This window comes from Ciconia boyciana, chromosome 7, assembly GCF_034638445.1.
Source record: "Ciconia boyciana chromosome 7, ASM3463844v1, whole genome shotgun sequence".
Taxonomy (NCBI): Eukaryota; Metazoa; Chordata; class Aves; order Ciconiiformes; family Ciconiidae; genus Ciconia; species Ciconia boyciana.
The window spans coordinates 19,555,457-19,582,252 of NC_132940.1; the positions used below are offsets into that span (position 1 = coordinate 19,555,457).

Consider the following 26,796-nt stretch of genomic DNA (forward strand, 5'->3'; position numbering starts at 1 on the left):
GGGCCGCTCGCCGGGGGCGGTGCGCCAGGTGGCGGCGCGCAGGTGGCTCCAGCCGCCGCCCCCGGCCCCGCTCGCCTCGCCCCCCCTCCCCGGAGCGCAGCTACTCGATCTCCCGCCGCCCCCGGCCAACGCTGCCCACCCCCGGTGCCGCTGGGGCCGCCCCGGCCACGCTCCGGCGGCCCGACGGCGAGCGGTGCCCGGCCCGTCGGAGAAGGGATGCCGGCCCGACGGCGGCTGTCGGATCGCGGGGAACAGGCAACAGCAGCGGCCGGGCACCGTTCGTCGGACGAGCGGGAGCCGAGGCAGCTGGGGGGCCGGTCATGTGCACCCCCGTCCCTCCGCGAGAGCGCGGCCGCACTCGGCCGACTGCGCGCTCCGCGCCTCCATGTTTGTGCCCGCGCCGGCAGCCGCGGCGCCAACAACACGCGCCCCCGAAACGGCTTATCAGTCCCCGCCACCCAGAACGGGCTGGACGGCGCAGGGCTGCTGCCGGGACGGGCGGGAGAGTCGTTACGAACCCGACAGCCTAAACCTGACGCCTGAGAGGCTGTTGCTGTCGGAGGGACTGATTCACCCATCCAGCGCGAACCACGATAACGCGAAAACGAACAAAACGGAATCTCTCCTGCAGCCCGCAGCTGTTGGCGTCGCGGCACCTTGCAGCTGCGGGCATCGAAAGCCGGGGCGGGGAGAGAGACGAGGTGGGAAACCTCCTGCGGGGGGGCTGCGGGGAGCTGGGGGACGAGGGGGACAGGGGCCGAGTTAAGCAGAGCTGCCCCGAGCCTGCTCCTCGGGGGAAGGCGGGAGAGGTTCACTCGAACTCGTCCAGCGCCGGGCCGCCTCTGTAGTTAGACTCGACACTTTGCAAAAAGCGAGTTTAAACCACGTTCGTTTGGTTCTTTTGGGGGACTTCGGGGTGTTGCCCCCCCCCCCCCCGTCAGTGGCCTCAGGTTTGCGACAGGGGAAAGAAGGGGCCCGGCCCCGCCTGCCCCGGCCAGACCGGAGCCCGTCGGCGGGGGCGCGGGAGCTGCCGCGCAGGTGGCGACCCTGGCTGCGCCGCGAAGCACCGGCCCGCTCGCGCCCGCCGGGGGCAGGGCCGCTCCGCGCCGCCGGGGAGGCACCGCCCCCGGGCACGGCGCCGGGCGGGCGGATGGGAGCGTTGCTGCCCAGGCCCACCTGCGCCTCGGTTCATCCTTGAGCGGGGGCTGGCGGCGAGCGGGGGGGCGAGAAATCAAAGGGGCCCGATAACGCGTCGCCCTCCCCGACACCAACGGCAGCCGCAGCCGTTGGGGGGCTCCGGGCGCCAGCGCTGCTTCTGCCGCGTTTTCCTGCCGGCGCGGCGCTTTTCCCTCCAAAAGCCACGCCGCGGAGGCGCCGCCGGCTTCCCCCGCCCCGCCGCCCAAGGCCGGAGCCTGCCAGGCTGGGGCCGGGCCCGTGGGAAGGCGAGTCCCGCAGCCCACCTGGCCGCCGCTCCGCCGCGGGCACCTGCCCCCGCTCTCCCCCTCCCTCCCGCCGGCCGTTGGCCCGAGGGCCGCGCGCGCGGCCGCTGCTGGCGCCTGGCGGCACGCGGGGCCCGCGCCCGCCAACGGCCGCCGCTGTGGGGGCGCGAGGCCGGCGCCTCCCCGAGCCGCCGCGGCTGAGACAGGGGCCGGAGCGGCGCGGGGGGCCGGCGGGGAGGAGAGGTGAGGAGAGGAGAGGGGGCGCTGCCACCCCGGCCCGCCCGCCCACGCGAGGCGAGAAAAGCAAGAGCGCTTACCCATTTGGAGGGGCGAAGGAAGCTGGGCTGCAGACGGGGTTTGCGCCGCAGCCTGCTAGTTTGGGTGACTTTAAATTTAGCCTCCCTTTAAGGAGCAATGGTGCTTGAGTTGCCTTTTTTTTTTCTTTTCTGTCTCTCTCAACTCCTTCAGAGCTCGGCCCCCTAAACCACAAATTCCACTTCCTGAGCGTTAGGAGCTTCTGCAAAAAAAAAAAAAAAAAAAAAAAAAAAAAAGGCTTAAAAAAAAAAAGCCAAAGCCTCACAAATCAGCACTTTTCCCCCTCCTCTTTCTCTCTCGTTTTTCCTTAAATGAAAATGTCTTACCGTATTCCACCTCACAGAGCCCGCTGAAGTGACATCGAAGTGTCATTCTGGAATCGGGCGTTTCATTTCTCTCGGGGTTCTGCTCTAGAAATTACACACATCTATCTGAACTATTCTTGGATCCCCTTCAACTTCCGCAACGAGAACAAGTCACAGATTCAAAACACAGATTGACTCAAGGCGGGCAGAGGCAGAGGGCAGGGGACGGAGGAACCGGCGCCCGCCCTGCCGAGCCGGCTCCCCGCAGCATCCATGCCCCTGGCCCCGGCAACGGGGGGACGCGCCTCCCGCCGCCATCGAGCCGTGCGTGGCGTTATAATCGGGGCTAAGGCAGGGCCCTGGGCGACGGAGACCTTCCCTAGACTAGAAATAACTTGTTGTGGAAAACTCTTTTGGGATAAATACGCCCAACGGCGCTGAAAATACCTTAAGACCCAAGCCTAGAGGTTTGCTCATTTCCCTTCGGATTTAGGTAATGGTTAAATATGGAAGGGGTAGGCGAGATCCCCCACCACCCCCCCTCCCCGGCGCACGGTGGCTACCGTAGCCTGAGAGCGATTCAAAGACGAAGGCGAAAGACGAGCGGAGCCAGGCGAGAGGGAAGCGCTTGCCTTCCTCGCCTGCGTGCCGGTGCTCAGGCTGCTAGCTCGGGGAGGATGCGGGTGGCAGGCACCGTCGGCGAGCACGGTAGTGGGGTTCCGCGGCGGGCAGCGCCCCGCACCGCCCGCACCTGCGGGGACCTCCGCACCGCGCAGCCGGGAAGCCTGCTCCCTTCGGCAAAGAGAAAAAGGCTCGCCTTGCTTTTACACACACTCCCCCGACCCCAAAACAGTTTTCCAGGTCTAGCCTCGGATTCCTGATGCAGCCATGAAATCCGGCTCGGGTCTTCGGTGTCTTTCTGAGGTGGTTCTGGGCTTCGCTCTCGAACATCTCAGGCCACCAGAAACTTCGTTTCGATGACTGTAGGGCCGCCCGAAGTACGGCTCTGCAGTGAGCGAATCGAGGTCTAGTACCATTTCCCGTTCAGAAACGACCGAGACAGAGAGACTGCAGTCGGACAGGGCAGGAGCAAACTACAGCCTCCCTCACGCCCGGGAGCATGCTGGCTTTGCGGAACAGGTGCTTCTCTTCACCACCACCCCACCCCCGAAGTATTCACAGAAAAATTAGTCACTGTGAGTCCGTGGGGAACATAGGATTAACCTGACTTCCCAAAATCTAACTAAGCAAGCAACCACCACCACGAGAAAAACTGTCCAACCTTTTGCGTGATGCTTTAGTAGTGACACAAAAGGAAGTTGAAGAACACGACTGACACATCGCCCTTAACACCTTCATTATTGCCGGAAAGTTCCTGGTGCTGGGCACAGCAGTTTTACTTACGGCATCTGTGTACCGCGGTCTCCTTGCTGCGCCTTTGGTTGATTACTCTGAAAATCATTGACGCCGTCAGCTTTAAAAATAATTGCTGGAATCAGTAGAAATAACCAGATTAGAACAACTCGGTGTAATTTCAGGTATGCGTCTTCGTTGACTCACTGTTTGTGACTTTTTGCAAAACAATATTTCTCGTTTGCCTCTGAAACGGGATGATAAACTACATAGCCTTTCGACTACCTTGCCAAACAGCGCTTTGCCCGTGTGTAATGAAAGCAACAAAAAACATTACTGTGAATTACCATTAGCGCTCATCAACAATTCTGACCTGGTTACAAGACAATACATATCTGCCTTTATACGTCTAAGAGAAACATTTATACGGGTGCTTTTGCGCGTTTTAAAGCCCGGTGATTTCCGTGCGGAAGATGCTCAAGAAGCTGCATGCGCTGCCGGGCGCCGAACAGCCCGCGCGAAGCGGCTCCGCTCGGAGCCCTCCTGCGGGAGGCACCGCGCCAAGCCCCGGTATGCTTAGCACACCTGCAGACGGCACTTTCTCACCTATTGCTTCCGCAACAGTTTAAAAGCCTTCGGCAAAAATAAGGAAATCAAACGAGTGAATCAAGTGAATGCTTAATTCAGCATATAATCTCTCATGTAAGGGTGGATGTTGCACGGGCACGAGGGACAGACGCCCGGCTCCTGGGGCGGCAGCTTTCTCAAACGACTAGAGGAGAAGGGGTACGAAAACGGCTTTGTTTCGTGGTTTGCAAAACCAGCTCGTGCCTGAAATGCACCCTGCCTCCCCAGGTTTTCGTCAGGACGGACGATTTGCTTTGCGTAAAGCCGCCGGTGAGGACGGGGCAAGCGGGACGCGGGCGCTGTCCGCCGAGCCGTGCCGGGGACGACCCCAGGCTCCCACAGGAGCCTTGTGCCGGCTTAGCTCTGTCGGCGGAAGGTGCGCGGCCAGCAGCCTCCCGCCGGGACGTGCCAGGCTCCGGGTATTGGCACAGGCTGGCGTTACCGGCGGCCGGGAGCTCCCCGCCACACCGCTCCGCCTGCGCCGGGCCGCCTCCTGCGCGCGGGCGCTGCTGCGCCACGTGCCCGCGGGCGGCGGCGCGAGGCCGGGCGAGGCGGGAAGGGGCCCCTCCTGCCTCACCCCCCTGAGGGGAGCCGTCAGGGGAGCCCCTGCCGCGCACCTCGCCGGGGAGCGGAGGCGGACCAGAGCTGCCCCGCTGCCTGGGCGTGCCGCTGCGGCCCTTTGCCTGCTGCTCTGCACATGCCAGTGGCTCAGCGCGGGGAGCTGGCGGGCGGTGCTGCCTCCTCTCCCGCTCCCGGGGCTTCGACGGCCCCGGCTCATGCTGTAGCGCGTGAGCTTTTTTTCATCTTATGGACTTCCAGCCCTTCTTATCTGGAACTCGCCCCTCACGCATTTTATCTTGCAACCCAGAAATATTGCTGGGTTGCTATCTCTACGGAACAAGGGACTGAAAGAAAAGTGCTGCAGCTGCTGCAATTCATAGGTAGGGCCTGAAGGCAATTTCCACTCCTTAGCCGCCGGCAGCCATTGTCCTAGGGCTCTTTCCACCCCCGAGAGGAGCTTGCTGCTATCTGTAGTAACAGCACGCTGAACAGAGGTGAAGGGACTAAGCTCTTATTCTTGGTTTATGGTGTGACCTATGTGCCGCAGTTCAGTAACCTTTAAGATGATCATCATGTGACACTGCAAGAGCTGTGTGACAATACCAAGTACTCTCTATCCCAGTGTGAAAAAGCCAAAAGCCAACGATCCTGAGTTGGCGGAGGGATGTCATTCATGTGAAGTGTAGGTGATGGGGACTGGGGATGGGTTTTAGCAGAGCTCTTCTAATGCTTCCCCCAAAGGGAGTGTGATATTCAAAGTTAAACATAAAAATTTGGTAAGATACAGTTGAATGCAATGATAAGTACATGATCTTTACCCCATAGTGACAAAAGAGGGGAAGAAATAAATAAAAGGAGGGGTTTAAACTAGGGTGGGATCACGTTATAGTCATGCTTAAGACTGAAGAGCTACTCAGTGTAATTTAGTGCATGGTTCACAGCAGATGCCTGATGTCACCATTAGAGCTAAGAAGACATCAAATAAGGCACCAAAGGTGATGGGATGCAGATGAGATCTTCATGCTCAGAAGTGATGAGACACTTTGTAACAGGAGGAAGGATTTGAAGAACAGGATTTGACAGGTTAGCTGCTTGGTACATAGGGGAGGAGAAGCAATTTCTTGTGTGGAAGTCAGGATTGGGAGAAGGCAGTGAAAAGGATGATTCTGTGGGGAACTCATGAGTAACATACACACTTTAAAGTGATAAAACCCGAGATCAGAGTTATCCAGAACACTTTCACTATGAGAAGCTGCTAGAACTTGTAGCACTGTGCATTCTGAAGTGTGTCTTTATTTTTTAATAACTTTTTTTGTAAATATTTAATTATTTTTAATATATCCTGCTTATTGTTTATTTTTTCCCCCCAGCATTTTGTCACTACCTTCTTTATGTTTCTCCTTGTGGCATAAACATGTGCTGTAAATATGTTAGACATTAATCAGTAATTTTGATAGCAATTTTTTGGATTGCTGGGGAAACCAAAGTAACTTCTGCTGCTCTCAGAGCAGATTAGAAAAGTAATGATCACTGTGAGCACGAACTGGAGAGGGAAAGCGACAGTAGGCTGTGGTGTTGAAGGTTGGGATGAAAAGAGGGATTCCAGCTTTGAGAAGGAGTGGACCCAGAACTTACCTCCATTAAGAAAAGTTGAATCAATGGGTTACAGAATGTAGACCATGCAAAATGGTCTCAGGAATTTTAGTTCTCATAGCGGGACACTAGAAATTTCACTCACTTATGCAACAGTATGCAATTCTAAGAGTGAATTCTAAGAGTATACCACATTGCTTTTATTTTTCGTAATTGTGAAATGAGGTATTAATTCCTGGAAAGGGAGGGTGTTAAGCTGTTGTATCTTGGATCTAGCGGTTGTATCTTAGTCAATCAGTGTCCATGTATGCATAGGTGTGCATATGTCAGCATGTTTTCTCCACTCTGAAGCTGAAAATTCATGCTATATAGAGGTTATGTTGAAAGTCAATTTACTGTGTGCTTTTCATTCCATCATTCAGAATCTCTAGTTCTCTAGTTCTACAGGCTACTGTGTAAATGTATTTCGTTGATTCTTCTTATGTCTTGAGCTAGTTTGTAAAAAAACAACCAACCAACCAACCCCCTCAGAGAATTACAAAAAATATATTGGTGCAATTACACTGATAAAAGTATTTCACAGAACAAAAATGAACTTAATTAAATCCAGAAATCCATTAGTTGATACATAGCTTTCCTCTTCCCTTTCAATACACATAGTCAGTAGCTGGTGCATATTTAAACATAACATTGTAGTTTCCACTTAGATTGTACTAACCTCTATTTTATAGGTTGATTTTTATTTTAGTCTCCAGGGCTAGGCTAGCCTACTGGCTTTTCTAGGTGATTTGCATTATCCTCTACCTTCCCCCAAAATGAGTTACATTACTTGAAGCCTCTACAGGTATGGGAATTAGCAGCACATCCAGTCTAAAATGTGGGTATTTTTATGCTAACACATCTTTAGATCATTGTAACTTAAAATATAAATGTTGTATGAGCATCAAGTTTCACTAAGTCATTAGCATAGTCTCTGATATAGAACAGTGATTACATTACAAACCCCAGAGAAGCATGCAATTCCCTCTGTGTTGCAGTTCCATGAAAGGGCTGAGTACCGATTAAGTTCAATAGTACAAGATTTACAAAGTGGTTTTGTTAAATTTATGCAAACCCCTATGTGGATACGTCTTTTAATCACTTTCATAGCAATTTATGTTAGTTAAAATAATATAGAAAATTACACATGCAGTTGAAAATTAAATTTAGTGGAAAATACTCCTTTGTGAATGTTTAAGTAGATGAGGCCTGCATGTGACCAACCTGAATAAATAGTTGTTGAGCCGTGAATGTAATACATGCTTCTCAACTTCACAGATGTACTTTCTCTCAACTAGTCATGTTTCCAATTTTTCACAAACATTACAAACTTCTACTACATGAAATGAAATGACTGAAGTAAAAAGAAGTCTAATCATAAACACTATTAGGACCTAAAATATTCACTCCCTTAGCCTGGAGAAATAAAAAAATGTAAATATTGAGGCTTCTCTAGCTAGTGAAGATATTGGATTATCAGATTGGGAAAGCAGAACCATTTTCACTACCAAACATAAAACGTAATTTACATGGAAACTCTCTATATAGCAGGGCATTCCCCTTCCCTATTTCACCTGTCTTCTCAGCTGCAGCGCTTGCATATTCAAGAATCTTAAGTTTTCATGCTTACATTCTTTTTTTACCTTATGCTTTTAGCATTCACATTAAGCTCTTACAGCCTGTATGTAAGAGCAAATCTGAGAGAACGGCAATGTTTGTTAGAAGGCCTTGGTATGTAGCATAATTAGTATGCTTTATTTATTGCCATGTTAGTAAATTTATTATCTATGCTGTTGATGATTTGACATTATTCTGGTGCATACTCAAATTATAATACACATAGGCAAAGAGTGTCATTTTTTGGCAGAACAGTTGCAGAAAAAGCAGGATGATACTGAACAGCCTCTCTTGGGTTGTCTTCCTAGGATATTCTGTGCGTAACTAAGTCTTCTGAAACTGGAGCATGTCCAGTGATTCACCTTCATCACTAGAAGAGATGCAGTTAGTTGGATAAGGACTTTTGCTTTTCCCTTGATATTTTTATTTCTGCTGTTATTCAGTATCAGTATTTATTCTATTAGTATACTTTAAAACCACAAAAGTTCAGGAAATAACCCTTGCCAACTAATCTCATTTGCTATCACTTGAACAGTAAGGCAGTTATTGCAAAATCATAACACTTCACTGTTCAAACAGACAGGATTTTTATGGCTCTCCAACTGAATTTTGCTCCTGCCACTTATTACAGAAAATTACCTTTAAGAGAGACTTGCAGCTGGTACTGATGACAGGCAACAAGACATTTGTCACCTATCCTCTTGGGCAACAATTATCCAGGTGCAAACATAAGTTACCAGATGCTCATTGGAAGGAAAAAAGGCAACTGTTACTTGTTAGTGAACAAAAGTGCTCCTGCTTTAGTTTTGCATACATGAAATTTCCAACAGGGATCAGAATCAGTCACAGCTAACCTGCCTCAGAGATGGCAATTTCCACAGGCTATACTGGGAACTACATATTCACTGGTAGGATGTGGGCAAATTTTGCAGAAATACTGAAGCAAGTTAGGAGCTGCAGAAATCGGTAACTTGGAATTTGTCACCCACCTACCTTAAGATTTAAATTAGATTGGACCTGGACAGATAATACTGTTGAGAGGCCCAGAATGTGCTTCTTCCATGCAGCCCTCCCTATTATTCTTTGCACATTTGTTATCTCCTCAGTTGTGCCGTTTCTTTCTGAGGACACATTCAAACTAAGAGTAAAGGAAATGCCTAACAGCACTGACAAATGTGTTCAAGCAGTATGCTTCCACACTTTTGCAATTTTAAACAACTATACTGCTTCTCGTGGGTAGCAAGACGGTTAACATATGTGCTAACTATCAGTACTGACTTGTGCATGGCTTTTTTTTTTTTAAATTACTAGAACAGTTGCAAACATTGCTAGAAAAGAAGTCTTAAGGATTGTTTAATTACATAAGATGGCAATAATAGCTGCCATTAAGAATATTCTTGACTAGAATGTGTCTGAGAGGGCAAGTGAGTGTTCATGTCACAAGAGTAGAATATTTGTTCTGTTCAAGAAGCTAGGGCCATTTTACTGGATCTCAATTTTCAGGAGAGTGTGAAAGCAGAATGCTCAGCTCTTACTACTTTGGCAAATCACAGCTATTTGGTGACAGGACCAATAGCTTATTTCCTAGATAGCTCTGCAGTATAAAACTGTAAGAAGACTGAACTTACATATTTTTACTGCACTGACCATGCCTTCATTAGAACTAACTGTAAGACATGAATAATTTTTCACCTTATTTGAACTACCACTCTAATCTAGCTCCAGCAAGTAACTATGTGGTAACCAAGGGCTGTAGCTTAGAAATGACTAAACAGTAAATGCTGCGACCTTGTTAAATCATGAAAAATTTATTTTCATTACATATATATGAAGGTAAAAGATTTCAGTCAATAGTGTTTTGAACAAGCATTTCCGACATGAACCTGTTAGTGTAGCTAGGCTGAAACTTAAAGTTAGTGTTCTGCCTTTATTTAGTAATTCATTTCTAGTGTGTATATACAGAATTAATTTTCCTGTTAGAATACCAGAGACAGTAATATTGCAACATTTACATTCCTCATATAAAATGGTGTAATGTACATTTTCAGCGTGGTGTAGATATATAAATATGTACAAAATAAACATTATTGTAATTAATATATTCAGACCAGGTATTATTTAGCAACATCAAAAGCAGATGCATGTAGATTTAAGTGAAAATGGTGAAAAACACCTTTATGACTTTAGTGACCATTATTTGCATATATGAAGTAGTACAGATAAAGGCTCCTCTTTCAAGCCTTCTGTGGGCATCCAATAACTTTAGTAAAAACAAAAGTAATCAAGAAGCATAAGATAATTTTATATATATACGTGTCACAATCAGATGGTTTACTAGGGTCCATCTTGATCGCAAATGGGTAACAATGTAAAACATACACATTTGTTCAGAGCATAAAATATTGCACAACAGCAATTTCTTTTGAGGAAAATAATTCCTGTGTTTGTGAACAGCATAAATGGTTCTTATGCATTAAAGAAATTATATATTTGCAGTTTCTAAACCAAGGAACATTCAGTAATACTGTCAGAACTGTCATCCATCAACTTCTTCCCAGCCTGTTTTATGGCAACAGTACATCATTAGCAAGATTTGGCTAAGAGAGAAGGCAGATAGACAGTACATGTATGTAGTTATCACAGGCCAGACCAGATCCAATAGTTAACTAAACCAACTTCTGGATAGTTTCAGTTACCTGACAATATCACCCTTAAAGAAATATGATAGTCTTCAATGCTAGACACAGTGATAATCACACAGTAGTAGAGTAAGATTCCATTCTTCTCTGCTTGGAAACCACCTTGTCTGAATTCCCAGTCTGAAGGGCACTTTCCTCAATATCACTGTCACTGCTGTCTACAACTGTGTGATCCAAAGCCATCTGACCAGTCCTCCTGTGTAGATGAAAGTTCACCCCACTCTCCTGTATGGAGTTAGTTATAAAATCTTCATCAGAAGAATGAAATGATTCATCATCTCCTGTGAAATGGCTGACAATGTGAATCCCATCAAAAGTGGGTTGGTCTGAGAAGTCTCTCTGGCCTTTCAGACATTTGATCTGTTAGAAAAAGCAGAAGTTAACAGTTAATCAGAGCTGAAGAGTCCAGCAGTAAAAAAAACACATTTCCAAGAAATGTCTCATGGAACTCTTACTGGATTAAATTAAATGCTGGACCTAGAAGCAGCACATTTGATGATCACTTTGAAACTCAGCTAGAATCAGAACAAAGTGCCTTCTCACTTCTGGCTGCCCAAGCAGAGACCTTGAAAGAAAATCTTAAATAGTACTTGGAATTTTCCAAAATTCTCCTTTTACCCTCAGAGTATTTCAGTTTTAATGCTTAATAATCAAGGTACCTAGAACCACTAGTGACAAATTCCTCCAGGCTACTTACTGCATCTTTAATATCCCCTCGAGGATGGTTTATAGTTGGTTTTCTAGAGTGGCCTATTTGTTTTGACAGAACTTTTGTCCTTCATATCTTACTTTTACAGCTCTGTTCCCTCCCTTATCACTTAACTTCTCACTTGAGAAAAGCCCTCCCCTAGTCCCAAAGAGCAGGGTCCCAAGAGAATATTGCCAGTTTCTCACAGCCACAGAAAAAAAAAAAAAAAAAGAATATGCTTAGTTCTGTCTACACTGCAAGATCAAGTAAGTGTCTTTTCATTATCTAGTTCAGACCCAATGAGATTTCAGATCAAGAAGTATAAGAGAAACTTCTCTTTGTACGGCATAAATAGGTTGTAGTTTCAATTTTAAGAGAATATCAAACAAGCCAAAAATGATTGTCAGACCACGGACAGATAGGATAACATTTTAATTCAAAATGCACTGTGGAGTGATAAACTATTACAACCACACGTTCAAGCTATTCAAAAGTGAAACCTAAAGCTCTGAAGTCTGGCAAGTCCCCTGTTAATTTAGTGAAAATAACTGCAACTCATGGAAGACATTCCTGAGGTTATTTTTTTAGAATTTCACTTTTGCTAGCTTTTAGTAGCAACTACCACAGGGTCGGTTTGACAGTCTAAGATTATTAAGATTAAAAATCCTAAGGATGCAGAAAAACATTAAAAATGCATTATAGAAACTTCCTAATGTCACTCTGGAAGCTTAAAAAGAAAGATGCACCAAGTGCTATTTTGTAAGCAACTTTTCACAGTGACAGAGACCTGGAAAACAGAAAGAAGAAGAAGCCTGAAGAGCTTCTTTACACAAATCTATCTGACATTTCAGAAATCTGAAGCAATATTAACTTTGATAAATAAAAAGTGCATGTAGGTCCTTGCTATTGACACCAATAGAAGATTTTACCTGTCCATTGTAGGGAAGAAGGACTCTCTGTAGTTACCATGGGCTTGTGCAAAAGATGAGAATAAAAAAGGGGTTGAAAAAAGATCACAAGAGTCATAATCATGCTAGAAGCCATCAAATCGGATGTTAACAGCGTGTAAAAGCTCCAGCTTTTAATGTATATCAAGACATCCCTGTTAGGAATATGGGTACGTGCTGTAGATCTAAACCTTGGTTGTAGCTACACTTACTAGTGTTAGTTTTTTGCATTTTCTTCACATACACATAGGCTGCAGTTGCTTCATGAGGAACTTGCTTGTGTAAAGGCAAGCAAAACAAGAAGTTGCACACTTGCACAGCATTATTCATGATGTAAGCAAAATCAGCTTGTGCCAAATATTAGACACTGGACAGTAACATGTATCTGGAATAAATAATTTTTACTAGCTTATATACCTCGATAGAGAAAGCCTGATACAGAGATTCTTGTGGTATTTAGAAATACTATCCCTAAAAATATCCTGCAATATGATCAGATTAGCTGCCACATGAAGTTTCCAAAACAGCTATCAATTTTAGTCACTAAGAAAATAAAACACAGAAAAACAAAACGAAACCCAACAATTTCTCTCCACCCTCACCACAGAAAAAAAAGCTTCGCTGTACAAGTGACTACACATTTCATATTAGAGTAAGAAATTATATGCTTTTAGGTCTGCACAGTTAAGCCATTGGTTCACCTGAAATTATAAAGCTGATACTCAATGTTAGTTGTTTTGAACATTCAGAAAGCCAAGCCAATGACCTCAACTGTTTTCCTGAAGACTTCAACATGATACCTTTAGCTGAATGTATTTAGGTAACGTGACAAAATCATGGCTTCACGGTTTTAGACAGTAGCCTTTCCAAACACCAAATAAGAGTCTATGGAAACTGCTGTTGGTGAAAAAATCATGAATAGACACAGCCTTTACCAATTCCTAAAGTGAGTCTGGGAAAACAGTGTGTTGTTATCTTTTGTTATTCTAATGAGAGGATGCACAATCCCCTGACCTTCCAGAAACACTTCTTTTGACCTGCAGCTTTACACTTGCTGGCCCTTTTTTCAAGTACTCCTCATATCCAAGGGGAACCAGACTGCTAGGAAGAAACACAAGTGTACTGTAGAGAATGTATGCGACAAGTCTATTGATAGTCATATAGTTCCATAACTTCTCTGTCTGCTTGAAAAATGGCCATCTCAGCCAGAAGCACAGACAAACACTGTAGCGTACAATTTGTATCATGGGGATTGACAGGCTGGATAGCAACACTGCTGAAGAGGACATGGGTCCTGACACACGGGAGGCTAAACGTGAATCAGCAGTGTCTCCAAGCAGTGACGAAGGCTAACAGCCTACTAGGCTATATTGACAATGTACATCATGGGAACCGATTCTTATCTGGCAGTTTGACTGCATCTGTCCTATTCTGCACTTGCTGCCTCACTCCTTCCTCAGTACAAGATACTAATGAGTAGATTCAGTGGAGAGGCACCAAGACAGTTAAGGGGCAGGAGCCTTAAGATAACAGAGAACTGGTTCTTTACTGAAATGCATGGTGGGAGATCATAACACAAAACACAAGGTTGTGTTTGAATATGAAGGGAAAATAATTGCTACAAGGCTAGTTAAGAATTAGAACAGGTTGTTCAGAGACTGTAGACTCCCCATCCTCAGTGGGTTTCAACACCGAACTGACAAAGTCCTGAGCAACCTGCTTTGAATTCAGTGTTGATCCTGTTTTGAGCAGGCAGTTGGACTAGAGGCCTCCCAGGGTCCCTTCCAACCTGAAGGACAGATTACAATTCAGTGAGATGTAGGAAAAGCATGGGCAGTGGGATGCATATTACTGTTCTTATGGCAGCCATTTTGAGTTTGAGAAATTGAAATACTTTGTACCTGCCAAAATTACTGCACTAAAAAATGTAAATGCTGTCTTTGAATCCAAATGCCTTTACATTAAATGTCAGTACATTAATTTATCACAAAGCCTAGTTTTCAACAGAATGTTACTTTTATTAAAGTGACAGATTTCTAATTGTAAAATCTTGAAAATACTTAAAACAAGTTGTTTTTCAATTGAAGTTAGAATCTGATTTGCATCTTAAATTTTTTTTTAAACATGAACATTGATGAAAGCAACTAATCTTCAAGAAATTAAACATATCCCACAGAATAGGTTGTAACAGCTGTGCACTATTTTCAGTTTTGTGTAGTTTCACAGCTGATGATACTTCAGGGGCACCTCAATCTAATATTTGTTTAGGAGCATTTCTGAAGGAGCCTGATTATCTGCAATTTCTGCTGCAGCAGAAAGGCTTTGTAAGGCTTCTCAAAGCATTTGGAACAACTTGTAGACAGCATGCACTCCAATGCAATTAGATACCAGTGGCTAATGCCAGCTTAAGGCTCTAAAATAGAGGTTTCTTAAAATGAAAAGTTTTGTACTCTCACATAACTTTACAGTCTAGCAAGTGAGGCTCTGCACTTCTAATAGAAGAAGCAGTATCTTTTTTCAAGATGGGAACATAAGAAGTGTCCTACTGGCTCAGGGCAATGGTCCATCAGCATAACATTCTGTCTCCAACAGTGACAACAGGACTTTCATGTTGTTTTGTTTTTAAGGGAAAGCATGTGAATATGACCAATTTTTGCAATCCATTCCCTTCATACTCCTAAGCCCCCACTCACTTGTCCAGAAACTGTTCTAGCAGATGTGAGAGTGCATCTCTTCCTGTTTCAGCATCCATATAGATCAGTTGTCCATGACTGATTTTTTTTTTTTAATTTGCTGTCTACCTCCACAGCTTCCTGTGGCAGTTAAGTTCCAGAAATTCTTTTATTTGTTTTAAACTAATCTCCTACTTGTTTCAGGAATTGCCCCCAAATTCTAGTAATGCAGGAACAACTGGTGAAAAGTAGTTCTGCAGTCATGATTCTGAAACTTACATCATAATGCCTCCCTCAGCCTTCTCTCTAAAACAGGTGAGTCCCAACCCTTTTTAGCCTCTCATGAACAGGCAGTGCTCAAGACCACTGATCATTTTAGTTGCCCTTTAATTTCCCTACAGACCTTCTTTAAACTCTCTACATCCATCTTGAGGTGTAGAGACCAGCCCTGCACCAAGGTTTTGTAGTGGCAATATAAACCCCTTTATTTTGTTTTTAATATACTTCCTATTGATGCCCAACATTGTGTCGTCTGTTTTGGCTGCTGCTGCACACAAAGCCAATGATGTCAGAGGACTCTCAGTGACAACTCGAAAATGTCTTTCCTGATTTCTAACTACCAATTCTGTGTTTGCCATTGTGTAGGTATGGCTTAGATTTTGCAACTGATGAATTACATTATTCACTTTGAAGCTCATCTGTCACCCTTTTAAGAGAGACTTCTTGAGATTCTTGCCGTCAGTCTTTTATTTGAACACAGAAAAAGAGCTTAAAGTAGGAAGTAAAGCATTATGCCAAGATCTTGTCATTCATGTAGCCAAGCATATCAAGATAATTGGAAATCCGTCTAAGGACCCAACCCAAACACCACCCCTCCCTCCCCACCCCCAAGCCCTAAGTCTACTCTATCCTTATCATTCTACCTGAAGGAAAAAGAACAGCCCTTTTTCTTGCAGCTGCGTTCAGCACAGTATGGACTTACACCCCAGGGTCTGTCACTTCCGTTCCCTTTTGTACAAAGAGCCAATATTGGTTAAAGCCTTTCAGTTTTGGGTCTGGCCCTCCTTCATGTGAAGGGAACTAGACCTCTGTCACCCCGACAAGTGACATTCAAATGAACCTTGGCTGTTTCTTACTGCTTCAGTTTTGCAAGAACCTCAAATCTGATCACATCTGTAAAAAAAACACAGGTCTGGTAAACCCACATGTTTTGCTTTTAATTCTCAAATCCAGGTCGTATTGTCTACATGACTGCAGCTTCAACCCAGTTTTCACTACAGCACATTCATGTGGTCTTCAGAACATTTCAAAGGGTTCATAACATTATGTGACCAAGATGTATGTCATCATTATCCCTTCAAAAGCCAGCTGAATCAAGAACAGAATCTTAATAATAAAAAATGTTTGCATTTACATACCTTCTTGTGCCTAAATAATTCCGCATTTTAAAGACAAACTGTATGTCCTACTGGTCAACATATGAAAATACTTTAATTGTACATACACTTAACAGGTAACAGTGTACTTTCACAAATTCAGAAGAGCTGAAAAGAGGCTAACAATCAGATCCTTGAACCTCAGAATAAACTTTCTTACCTGATGCTGACTGCCTCATCAAGCCAGGCATGAAGGAGAGACAGTAAAGAGAAATTTAGAAGTTTTAGTACAATTCAAAAGTTCTTCCATGTTAAATCATAGAAGCACAGAATAGTTTGAAGGCTGTTAGTCAGTTGCAAGCAAGTTGTATTTCTAAGTCCCTTTGTTTTTTAAATAGAGAACATACATCAAATTTTCAAGTGGGACTTTGTGAAAGAGTTCTACTTAAGCTCTGGGAGATATTTTTATTTTGTAACCTGTGAGTTTTTTTTAAATCTAGGAATTCAGTGGTGGAAAGAAGTCAAACTAAGATGTTCCTTTCTGCTCCCTTAAAGGCTTCAGTAACTAATTCTTGACATTTACCCAATTCTGAAATAGTAGAGAAGAGTTTTAACAAAGCTTGCCAATAAATATTCAATCTACTCACAGTAGGATAAGCAAGCAACACACAAGTGAGATCAAAATATGATAAAAATATGACCTTGGGTGAATGAAATTGGTTTTGGCAGAAGGCAGTATGTTAAATTTTTATTTAAAGAATAAAAGATACTGAATTCTCAGTGCTTTTTCTTATAGCAAGAGGAATCTAAAAATCAGAGTTCCCTCTATTTGTCTCCACCTTAGTAACAGCAGGAAGCCTTAGTAAGATTTCCTGCTTAAAAACCAAACATGATTCAAAAGAAAACTAGAATGTTGCTGAAAGTATGATCTAACCATGTTTAGCTGAAGAGAAACAAGTCACAAGCATTTTCAAATATCTGTCCTATAATTCAGAAAAACGTTGTCAACTTGGCAACATGAAAAGAGAGATTTAAAAGTCAAAATCTAATTACAAGCCAATTAAAAATATCAGTTATGATCTATTAAATTATAGCCACATTTAACATGAATAAAAGCAATTTAATTGGAGTTCTTAAAACTTCCTAATGGTCCACAGCATCTCATGGGATCCCTTATCATACTTAACAGTTGACTGCTACTTACTGCTGACCCCCTCTCATTGTGACGAGATCACTCCAGTTTAAGGCATACACTAGTACACTATCACTTTTTTTAAAAAAAGCTCCAAATAACTTCTTTTGGAAAAATGCTTATCTCAGAAAATTAAGTAGTTCCAGCATCTCAGACTGAATTAATGGAAAATATGTTGTCATTTGGGAGACAAATATCAGTCCAGACAAATATTATGTCCAGTAGGTACTACAATGCAGAAGCATTTCTGCACATGCACACAAAAGGAATGAAAAACATTAAGGTTGCAGGCCTTTTCATGCTACTTTTTCACTTCCATGAACACAAGCAACTCCTTAGATATCTTAAGCTCTCTGAGGCCCATTTTTAAATATACAGTTGTACTTCCACAGTGAGCCACATTCATACTGAAACCATCGCAACATGAACACTGCACAAATGGAGACATCATGAGCTAAACGAATACTTGCAGACACTAATATTAGCAATCCATAATCTAAAACAATTCTTAGCAAGTTTAATGGCTGTACAGCTACAATGCAAATGGGGATTCTAAAGCTCCCCAACAGAATCAGCTTCCTTATATGAAAATGACTGCTAGACATGCATTGTGACAGAACTGTATCAGAGCATTTTAATAAAAGCCATTGCTTATTGATCTTTGAAGAGTCTGAGATTTAAAAAAGATAAGTATGGTTTAATATATCCTGCAATAAAGAAAGAGTTTATGCAAAAACAAACCAACTTTAAAGACTTTCTTAATTTTCCTCAAGCATGAGAGTTTTTACCCAAACATATGGATCATATGCAAAAGACAGAGGATAGTCTTTTGAGAGCTTCCTGACAACTTGTATAGCTCAAGATTATGTGTACAATAAGATTATGTGTAAAATAAGTCAAAAACACATATTACATATAATACAACATTCTTTGTTTAGAAACAGTGACACATTCTAACAAATTAAAAAATAAATTTGAAAATGGTATGTTAAATTAGAGATGTGTTATCATTGTAACTGTATTAGGACAAAGCTCAAAGTTGTGGCTTTTATTTCAGTGTCAGTGAATTTCCTGTTTCACTTCAGTTAACATTAAGGGTTTTTTCTAAAGCCATAGCTATAAGTGCAGCCATAATTAGGATTATTAACTTGTAAATGACAGCCATGAGCAATGTCAGACAAGGGTCATTCTTGGAAATTACTGATGATTCAAGAAGCCCAAACCAACCAGACCAAACAGATGCTGAATCCAGGAACTCCAATTTACTCTGCTTGCTCCTGTTACCCAATCACTGTTGTCCCTCCTGAGGAAGAGGCCCTAATACCATGGACTCAGTGTTTGAAAGATAACAGCTGAGAGGGACTCTATGGGCTTCTCTTCCCTGAAATCCATATGAAAAGCTGCAGACACAGCCACCCCCACATCTCTTACCAAAGCCATTTTGGATTCTCCAATGCCATATCTACCTCTAGAGATTTAAAAACTGAATTAGAATATATTTTGTAGACCTCAAAAGATATGCAAGAAATATGTAAAAAAAAAAGGGGGGGGGAGGGGGAGAGTGGGGCAGAAATCACAATGAACCATCTTTTCCTTTCACCGTGAGGCAGACATGGAAGAGATCTGCAACAATAGGAGATGTCCTTAGTAGAGAAATTCAGAAAATAGGTTACACCTTCATTTATTGCTTTCATACAGTTATCTTTTTTTATTTTTTATTTGAAATATTAAGATGAAAAGTCTTCCAGAACAACTTTGAGTCTTCCCAAATTTCCTAAAGATGTTCTGCTTCAGCCTAAGATCTAACTAATTTCGAAATGGATACAATAGACAATTATATTCTCAAATAGGAAGTGTTACTATGCTGTTCTCTTTACTGTCCTTTCCCCGAGATTTAATTTTGTGTCAAAATTCAAAAAAATCCCAGCAAATTAGTTAGATTTTGTTGAAATCAAGTCGTTCAACACATTCTAATGGGTTGAAGAGTCATGGACATAAGGAGGAAAGTGAATACATTTAAAAATGCATTAAAAAACTCTGGAAAATTATTTCATGGAAGTTGTACTACAACACTAACATGGACAAAAATACTTTTCCCCCTTGTAGTTCACCTAAACTACAAATATTAAAGTCAGCCTGAAGTGTTCAGGGTGGGGGTTTGACATAATTTTGGGGTTTAGCAGATTGGAATAATCATTACATAGCTTTATAATTTGTCTTTGCTTTTGCCTTCTCCCCACCCCCAAAAGTGATGTTTGTAAGGCAGTGCTCAAGATTCTAATCAGAGTCTAATTTAACAAATTAGACTAGTTAAGCAAAAATCAAACTGAAATTGCTGTTTAAAAAAAAAATCCAGTGCATTAGGTACTGTGACTTAAGAAAGCAGGAAACGTCTTGATCATCCTTACAAATAACATGCAGTGAGAGCATTTCAAGATCTGTCTGCAAAATTGCTTCCTTTGCTTAGTAGTTAATAAATCACTATTAAACATTTCATTTATTATGGAGGCTTATTTTTTTTAAGACATAGTTTTGTCTTTGATATCCTTTAAATGTGGAAATTCATTTCCTCATCTAAAAATTTTCACCCAGCAGAAGTTTCAGTCAGATGAACAAAATGCTGATTTTTAGGGAGTCTAGCAATGGTCTTTGAAATTAAGTTGTTAGCCAGTCCCTGTAGGAAGAACCAAGCTACACTCCAGCATACTCAAGACTGTCTGGGATCTACCTTAGCACATTTGGCCATTTATTTGGGACTGAGTTTAGCATGACTGAAACGGGAAACCTGCACAATCAACAATGAACCCTGATAAGAGTTAATGATTCTAGAAGAGTGTAAGTTTAGTGGTTTCTATAAAGTAGTATTTCTAAAGAATATAAACTATAAAATATTTTCCTAAAGAAAATTAACTCTGCTTTGTATGGATGAGTTCAGAGCTGTATTTGCTTCCTGCTAGCATTACCTCATCTGCCCCCCAAACAATTTTATAATGCTCATACGAAGATAAAAATCAGTTGACAAAAACCTCTAAGAGGACTTGCCGAGTATTTGGCTCCTTATTTTGAAGTGTAATAAAATGAATCTTGCAGAAAAGTTCATTTGATTTGTTAGGGTTCTTAGGACAAGCAGAAAGCAGCAGATAGAGAAAATTAATTTTCTCTTACTTTCAGTATGGCAGAAGGGTTCAAAGCAGGCTGATTTGCAGCATAACTTAACAGAAGGAAGACTGCATCTGTCCATATCCAGTTGTCTCATCTGTGTCTGAACTTCTTGATCTGCACTATCTCAAAACAGTACAACTGTTTATGGAGTTCATAAATTTAATTCAATCTAATATAGTTGCAGTATGATCTGTCCACTTGTTACAGCAATTGCAGCAAAACACCTTGCAACCGGCAACAACAGAAGCTGATCAGAAGTCAGAGCAAGGATTAAACTCCAGGCTTGATAAGCCTATTGCGGGCCCAAACCAGAACAGCAGTGAATGACAATATTATATACCCGAACAGAGCTAGGCTGCTTTTTTTGGTTGTACCAATATGGCTGCTATTCTTAAAAGATAAAAAACCCACAGAGTCTCTAGGCTGAGGGTTGGGGTTTCTTTTTGTCATCTATAGTGGGATTAAAAGCACCAGTCATGACGTACAACAACATTAGATGAATCTGCCCCACTCATCATTAACTCTTTGGAATCCAAGCTCACGTATGTGATTAACTACTAAATTCTCCTGTTTAAGGAAAGAATTACCTTTGTTTTTGAAACTCATACTTTTAAAAGGATGACCCAGAGTAACACACTGGTATACAACCTGAAACATTTATCTCAAATTAACTTTGCTGACCATATCACTAGACAGAGTTCAGACCACTGTAGTGTGTCATAAGTGAGAAGCAGAAGAGCAGCAAGAAATTTCCAAGACTGAGTCATTTCAGGCTTCTGGGTTTTTTAACAGCACTTAAATATTTGGCCTCTGTTTTAAGTTGCCAGCTTCTGTAAGTCATATTCAGTCTCACAGTAATACAAAATGCTTTACAAAAGCCCTATAGATGTCAGGAAGTTTAAATAAAATCTATGAAATATTTTTAATGCATTAAAAGAAAGCTCATCTCCAGTTGTCCTGCTATTTATTTCATATTGCTCTGAATGTACTCTTACATTTCCTGACTTAAGTTTTTATAAAAAGTGTTTTTTCAGCATTATCAGTTAAAAAGCACTTGAGCCAAAAGGAAATATGATGTTAAGTGTGTGTTGTATATCAGTTTTACCATAGACGAGTCTGCTGTATTGTAAACGTGACAAAGATTAAAACTAGCAACAAGTGTTCAGACCAGAAGGTTACCAGTGAATCAGAACAGGAAACCAATAAAGCGATCAATGGGAGGTCATGACTTTTTGATCACTGCACTATACGGTTAAAGAATCTGGTTTTGATCTAGTGCCGTGTAATCAAATTAAACTTTGAAGTTCTGTATCAAATATGCAGTTGAAATAGCAACAGCGCTAAGGAAGTACCCAACTTTTAAACTACCAAAAGAAATCAGTCTTTGGTAACTGTAAGTCAGATTTTATCTATTGAGGGAATTATTCTAAGATCTGACAAGTTTGTTGTAGTGAGATTGTATGCAATTCCAAAAAAAGTTCTAAGCTGACTTAGCCCTGGGAATTTTCTATAAATAGCTAGTTGGTAGGTGGAAGGAAAGTTCCCAGAAACTCTTCCTACAAGAAGTTCTAATGAAAGTGTTTATTTGGAGTGAGGACATGGCAACAAAAATATTTTAAAACAGCAGCATGATCACACTAAACATACTGCAATTATTATATCCAAGGAACTACCTAAATCTCAATGCTCCTTCTCCCTAGAGCACAGATCTATAAATACAAAAGTTACTGAAACCTCAAGCAATAACTAGAATGTACTGGCTGATTCAGAGACTGAAAATGTACCCATTATGGGCAACAGTTACAGGAAATTATCATTTTACACTTTTACTCTGTCCTTTTAAAGCAGGAGTTAAACTCAGCATTTTTAAATGGACTAAGTAACATTTATTTTTGCTTCTGATTACAGAAATTACTTCCATCTGTAATGGCTGCCATTCTGAGAGTGAGGAAAGAATTTTAGGAGGTGCTTCCACCACATTTCCATTGTTTGCCCCACTTACATTCAGATAAATTTACAAAGACAATTTACATAGCATTCCTCCCCTGAGCTTGTTTCTTGCATAGATGGCTGCTGTGTATGGTTGCCAATGCAAAATTTTTTGCAAGGAACAACTACTCAGATAAATTCAAAACAGTAGAACCTCAATCCCTCCACTTTTCAATCCCCAAAACTTGATTTATAGGCAGAAACATAGGATAGACCCTGACATAGCCCTAATTAGTACAGCAGACAGGTCATGCAGCTTCAACACTCAAGAGAAGAGCATTAGTGCCATGATAATTAAATAACTTTATCTATAATCAGTTTACTTGCTTTGGCAATCCAGACAAACTCTATAAACAGGGGCTTAGTATAGTTAAGTATAGCTAGCTACGTTCATCTCTAATGCTGCAATCAAGAACTAGTATATTGCTCAGCAAGACAGATCTGGAGCTTTGACACCGTAGGATACAGTCAGGAAAAAAAAACGGAAATGTTTGTAAAGAGAACAATCGCCAATCTTCATTTATTTTATCACTGAATCTAGTCTGTCAGTAGTGGCAGTGAAACAGTTAAGATTCATAGCTAAAACTGTTGCCCTCATCGAAGTGACCAAAGTCATACCTATTCCATTTGAGGACAGGCTACATCACTGTCCTGGTTACACTGTTCACATTTAGAGGTTTCCTTCACTCTCATGAGATACCGAAGATATTTTGTTGATGCTGTTGTTACTGGGGGGAAGGGAGAGGAATCAACCTTACCTGATGCAAAGATGTAGATAGAGTTTGTGGCCAAAGATTCGTGGAATGGAGTACCATCACTATGGAATCAATCCTACCTTTTGGGGCAAGTGTAACATGTCTGTGTTAATTACAGTATGAACACCCATTCAAAATTAATTGAATTAAACAACTGATGTTCATAAAATACACAGGGATTCCATTGTGCAATAACGCTTGTGCCTGTTGATTGCATAGTTAAGCCAGACAGTTTCTAAAGCTAGTTGTTTTATTAAGGGCAAGGTAACTAAATTGGAGAAAGTTATTGGAGAATTAAGACTCCCAATCTGTTAGTCTCATGCTTCTGTAAAAATCTTGGTATTATCAAGCCAGTATAACATCTCTGACTCTCAAGGACAAGCTGAATTAAAGGAATAAAGCAATTCACTTTTCTAAAGCATACAGTATATATTTAACTATCCTGTGTAGACAGAGCTGCTGCATTAGATTGGGTGTTTGCAAACCACATGACCTCACAAACACTATCTTATCACATCACAGGTTCCTCAGACTGACCACAACCACTTAAATCAGACTCTGCCAGCACGGAGGCTCTGTAACTTTGACACGTACTAGTAAAGCAACTACATTTTTAGCTGTCCAGCAGCCTTGCAAGAACTTTACTTGTGGGGAGGGAAAAATCTGATGGTCTCTTGTCCAACTGTGCTTGCAAGATATGGTAAAAGAAAAGTGCATGATTTATAGTGCTATAAACTTCCACCACAAGTTGAAATGCTTACTTTGTAAATCTGAGGGCTAACATATTTCCTTTCAGGGACAACATTTCTTATCAAGTAAGAAAACATTTATAGAGAGCCACATATTTTGAAAGCATTTGTCTAGTAAAGCAAACTATTAGAAGGTGTTAATGTGATTCTAGTCAGTATTGAGAAACAAGTGCTTTGCAAGAGTTAATACAGTACTTTTAACAAACATTACAATTTTAGTGAGAACTATGAAGTGAGAACAATGTAAAATGTGACTGAGGTAAATCCCACAAAGATTAGCTGGTTTTATGAAAGCAAGCAAGTAAAATTACAATTGCCAAGAGAAAAAAAAAAAATATACATCTGCCTGTACTACATGGAATAGTACACTTCTTCCAGAAGAAAGGGGGGAAGAAATAAGTTGGCAAGAGACTGAGTGGTAGAGCATTATATCCAATTATAAATTTTGCAGGACGAGTCCTAGGCCTTTTCAGACTTGCTGTTCTCTCCTTAGTTCTGATGAAAAAAATGTTACCTATTTCTGTTTCCAAGATATCTAAATGCTGATAAATCTGATCTTCTCTCATTCTCATTTGCCCATATGATCGGATTCACTGCTAGCCATCACCCTAAAAATATGTCTTCAGAGAACTTTAAAAAAAATTCTAGCAGGTTGAACTTTAACTAGAATTAATTTTCCCGAGTTAAACTTCCTATCTCCATCATGCAAAGCTATGTACAACTCACTCATACCTTTAAAAGTTACTTAAAGATGTGCCCACCCTGCAGTCATGACTGCAACACAGCATAGGCACATCCAGACCAAGTAGCTGGACACCAGCAGTCCAAGTACAGCAGGATGAAGCTCACAGTTACTTACCCTGCTTCTGAACATAGTCTAGTTGTTCTCTTATCTGAAGCACATTTGATTTGGTAGGCCATGAATTTGACTCAAAGCCTAGTAACAAAGTTAACAGAGGAAAGGGATAATGCTTCCTGCTGGTATCCCACCATCAAGCCCAGATGCTATTCTTGTGAGAGAAACAGGAGCTAGGAATGCTGCTAGAAGCGGTCAACCCATCTTGTGCTACTCAAGTGGGCCACAAGCAGCATTGTCATTTTGTGCTCCTCTATGGCCAATACCAGAGTCATCATTTAGCTGCTTGTAAAAATATCCCCTCATCTCCGGAGGGGACAACCTGGACTAAACTCTGCTGGGGACCAGAACCACTCGCTGTACCATACTGATTTAAGATTATTAGCTAATAATGAAGAAACAAGGAGGAAATAATTTGGCAGCTTTTAAACACAGCTTACCTACCATACAAGTTTATGGTATTTAAGATGAAAGGAACCCTTAATGTGCTTTAAACTTTCCTCTTGTGTACTATAGTGCATTGAATTTTATTTAGGTGTTGTATTATGTGGCCTATATAGGTGTTGGTTTTTTTTTTTTTAAATCCTTCACACTGATGGCTACTGTTTACTTTCCCTTTTCCATTTTAGCTTCAGCAGTGAAAGCCTAGAAAGCTAACCCACATTGCAAAACGTATCCTTAATTCAGCCATATTACCAATTACTCCTTTGGTCATAACTTATGCATTATTTATCCTCAAAGTAATTACTTGAAGTGTCTTGAATTTTATTTACACAAGCAAAATCTTTTAAAAGCATAGTATTTAATCTCCAACTTTTATATCTCTTTTCATTAAGCCAATCTTAAAATGTTAGCTCACCAGGAGCAAGATCAGACCATGAGATAACACCTATATCACAATCTTACTGACTGCATTAGGTTCTTAAAACATAATATCAGATCAATTCCTAGATAAACTATATGTATGAGGGAATAGAAGAGTAGTAAACTAGTGGTCACTACTTTGAATAGCCATCAAGTTTTCAGATACTGAAAATGGGAAATACTTTAAAAAATCCCCCCTTTTCTGCATTGTCAATATGCAAGAATTTAATCGCCAGAATTTCACTTAAAGTTACTATTATAGCCTTTTAAAAACATAAAAAAATTATTTCAGTGGAATAATAATGCTCCAGTTATCTGTCATCTGTTCTTTTCCAGCAGCCATGCTGAAATATTGTTAACACGGGCAGTTTGCAGAGGGTTTTCTAACTGTTGGAACAGTGTGCCACACTAACATCTAGATTTTGTTTTTAATTCAAATACCAAAAACACATGCATAAGATTTGCACATTAGCAAACAATCTCATCCTTGCTTCCTCTCAAATATTTCAAGTAATTATTTGTTAAGAGTATCTCTCATTACAGAGGAACAGCTAGGAGAAAACTAGCTCTGATTCTGTCTCTGATATTGGTCAATAGCAGATGCCTGGAAAAGAATGTAACAATAGGCAAATATGCAGTGGCACTTTCCCAGAATGTTTTTCTGAAACTCCAGCAAGCAGCCTATTTTTCAATTATACATGTGACATCTGTGCATCTCCAGGAATTATTTTTTTTCCCCACCATGAACTTAGGCAGTTATTTTTTCCAATCTGTATTAACATGGATTTTAGTATGTGGAACGATTTTGGATCTAAAGGAATTTAATATTTTAAATTTGCAAAAATCATATCCTCTAGTGTTTTTTTTCAACACACCTCCAGTTTCATTTGAAGATCCTAATTCTTGCACTGGAAGAGAAGCAAACAAACACTCCCTACCCATCTTCTTCATCCCACATACAGTTTGAATATTTCACCCCTGCCTCCTTCAAAATTCCT

The 26,796-nt window shown here is 41.7% G+C and overlaps 1 protein-coding gene across 5 annotated transcripts in view; it reads right to left on the reverse strand.

The window, feature by feature from the left end:
• Positions 1 to 9,637: 9,637 nt before the first annotated feature.
• EVI5 (ecotropic viral integration site 5) overlaps positions 9,638 to 26,796 on the reverse strand; it is an 85,392-nt gene continuing 68,233 nt past the window's right edge. For all 5 annotated transcript variants that reach the window (XM_072869097.1, XM_072869094.1, XM_072869095.1 and 2 more), the window contains one exon: positions 9,638 to 10,908. In XM_072869097.1, the coding sequence (XP_072725198.1) occupies positions 10,603 to 10,908 (306 nt within the window). In that variant the 3' untranslated portion in view covers positions 9,638 to 10,602. The remainder of the gene's footprint in view (positions 10,909 to 26,796) is intronic.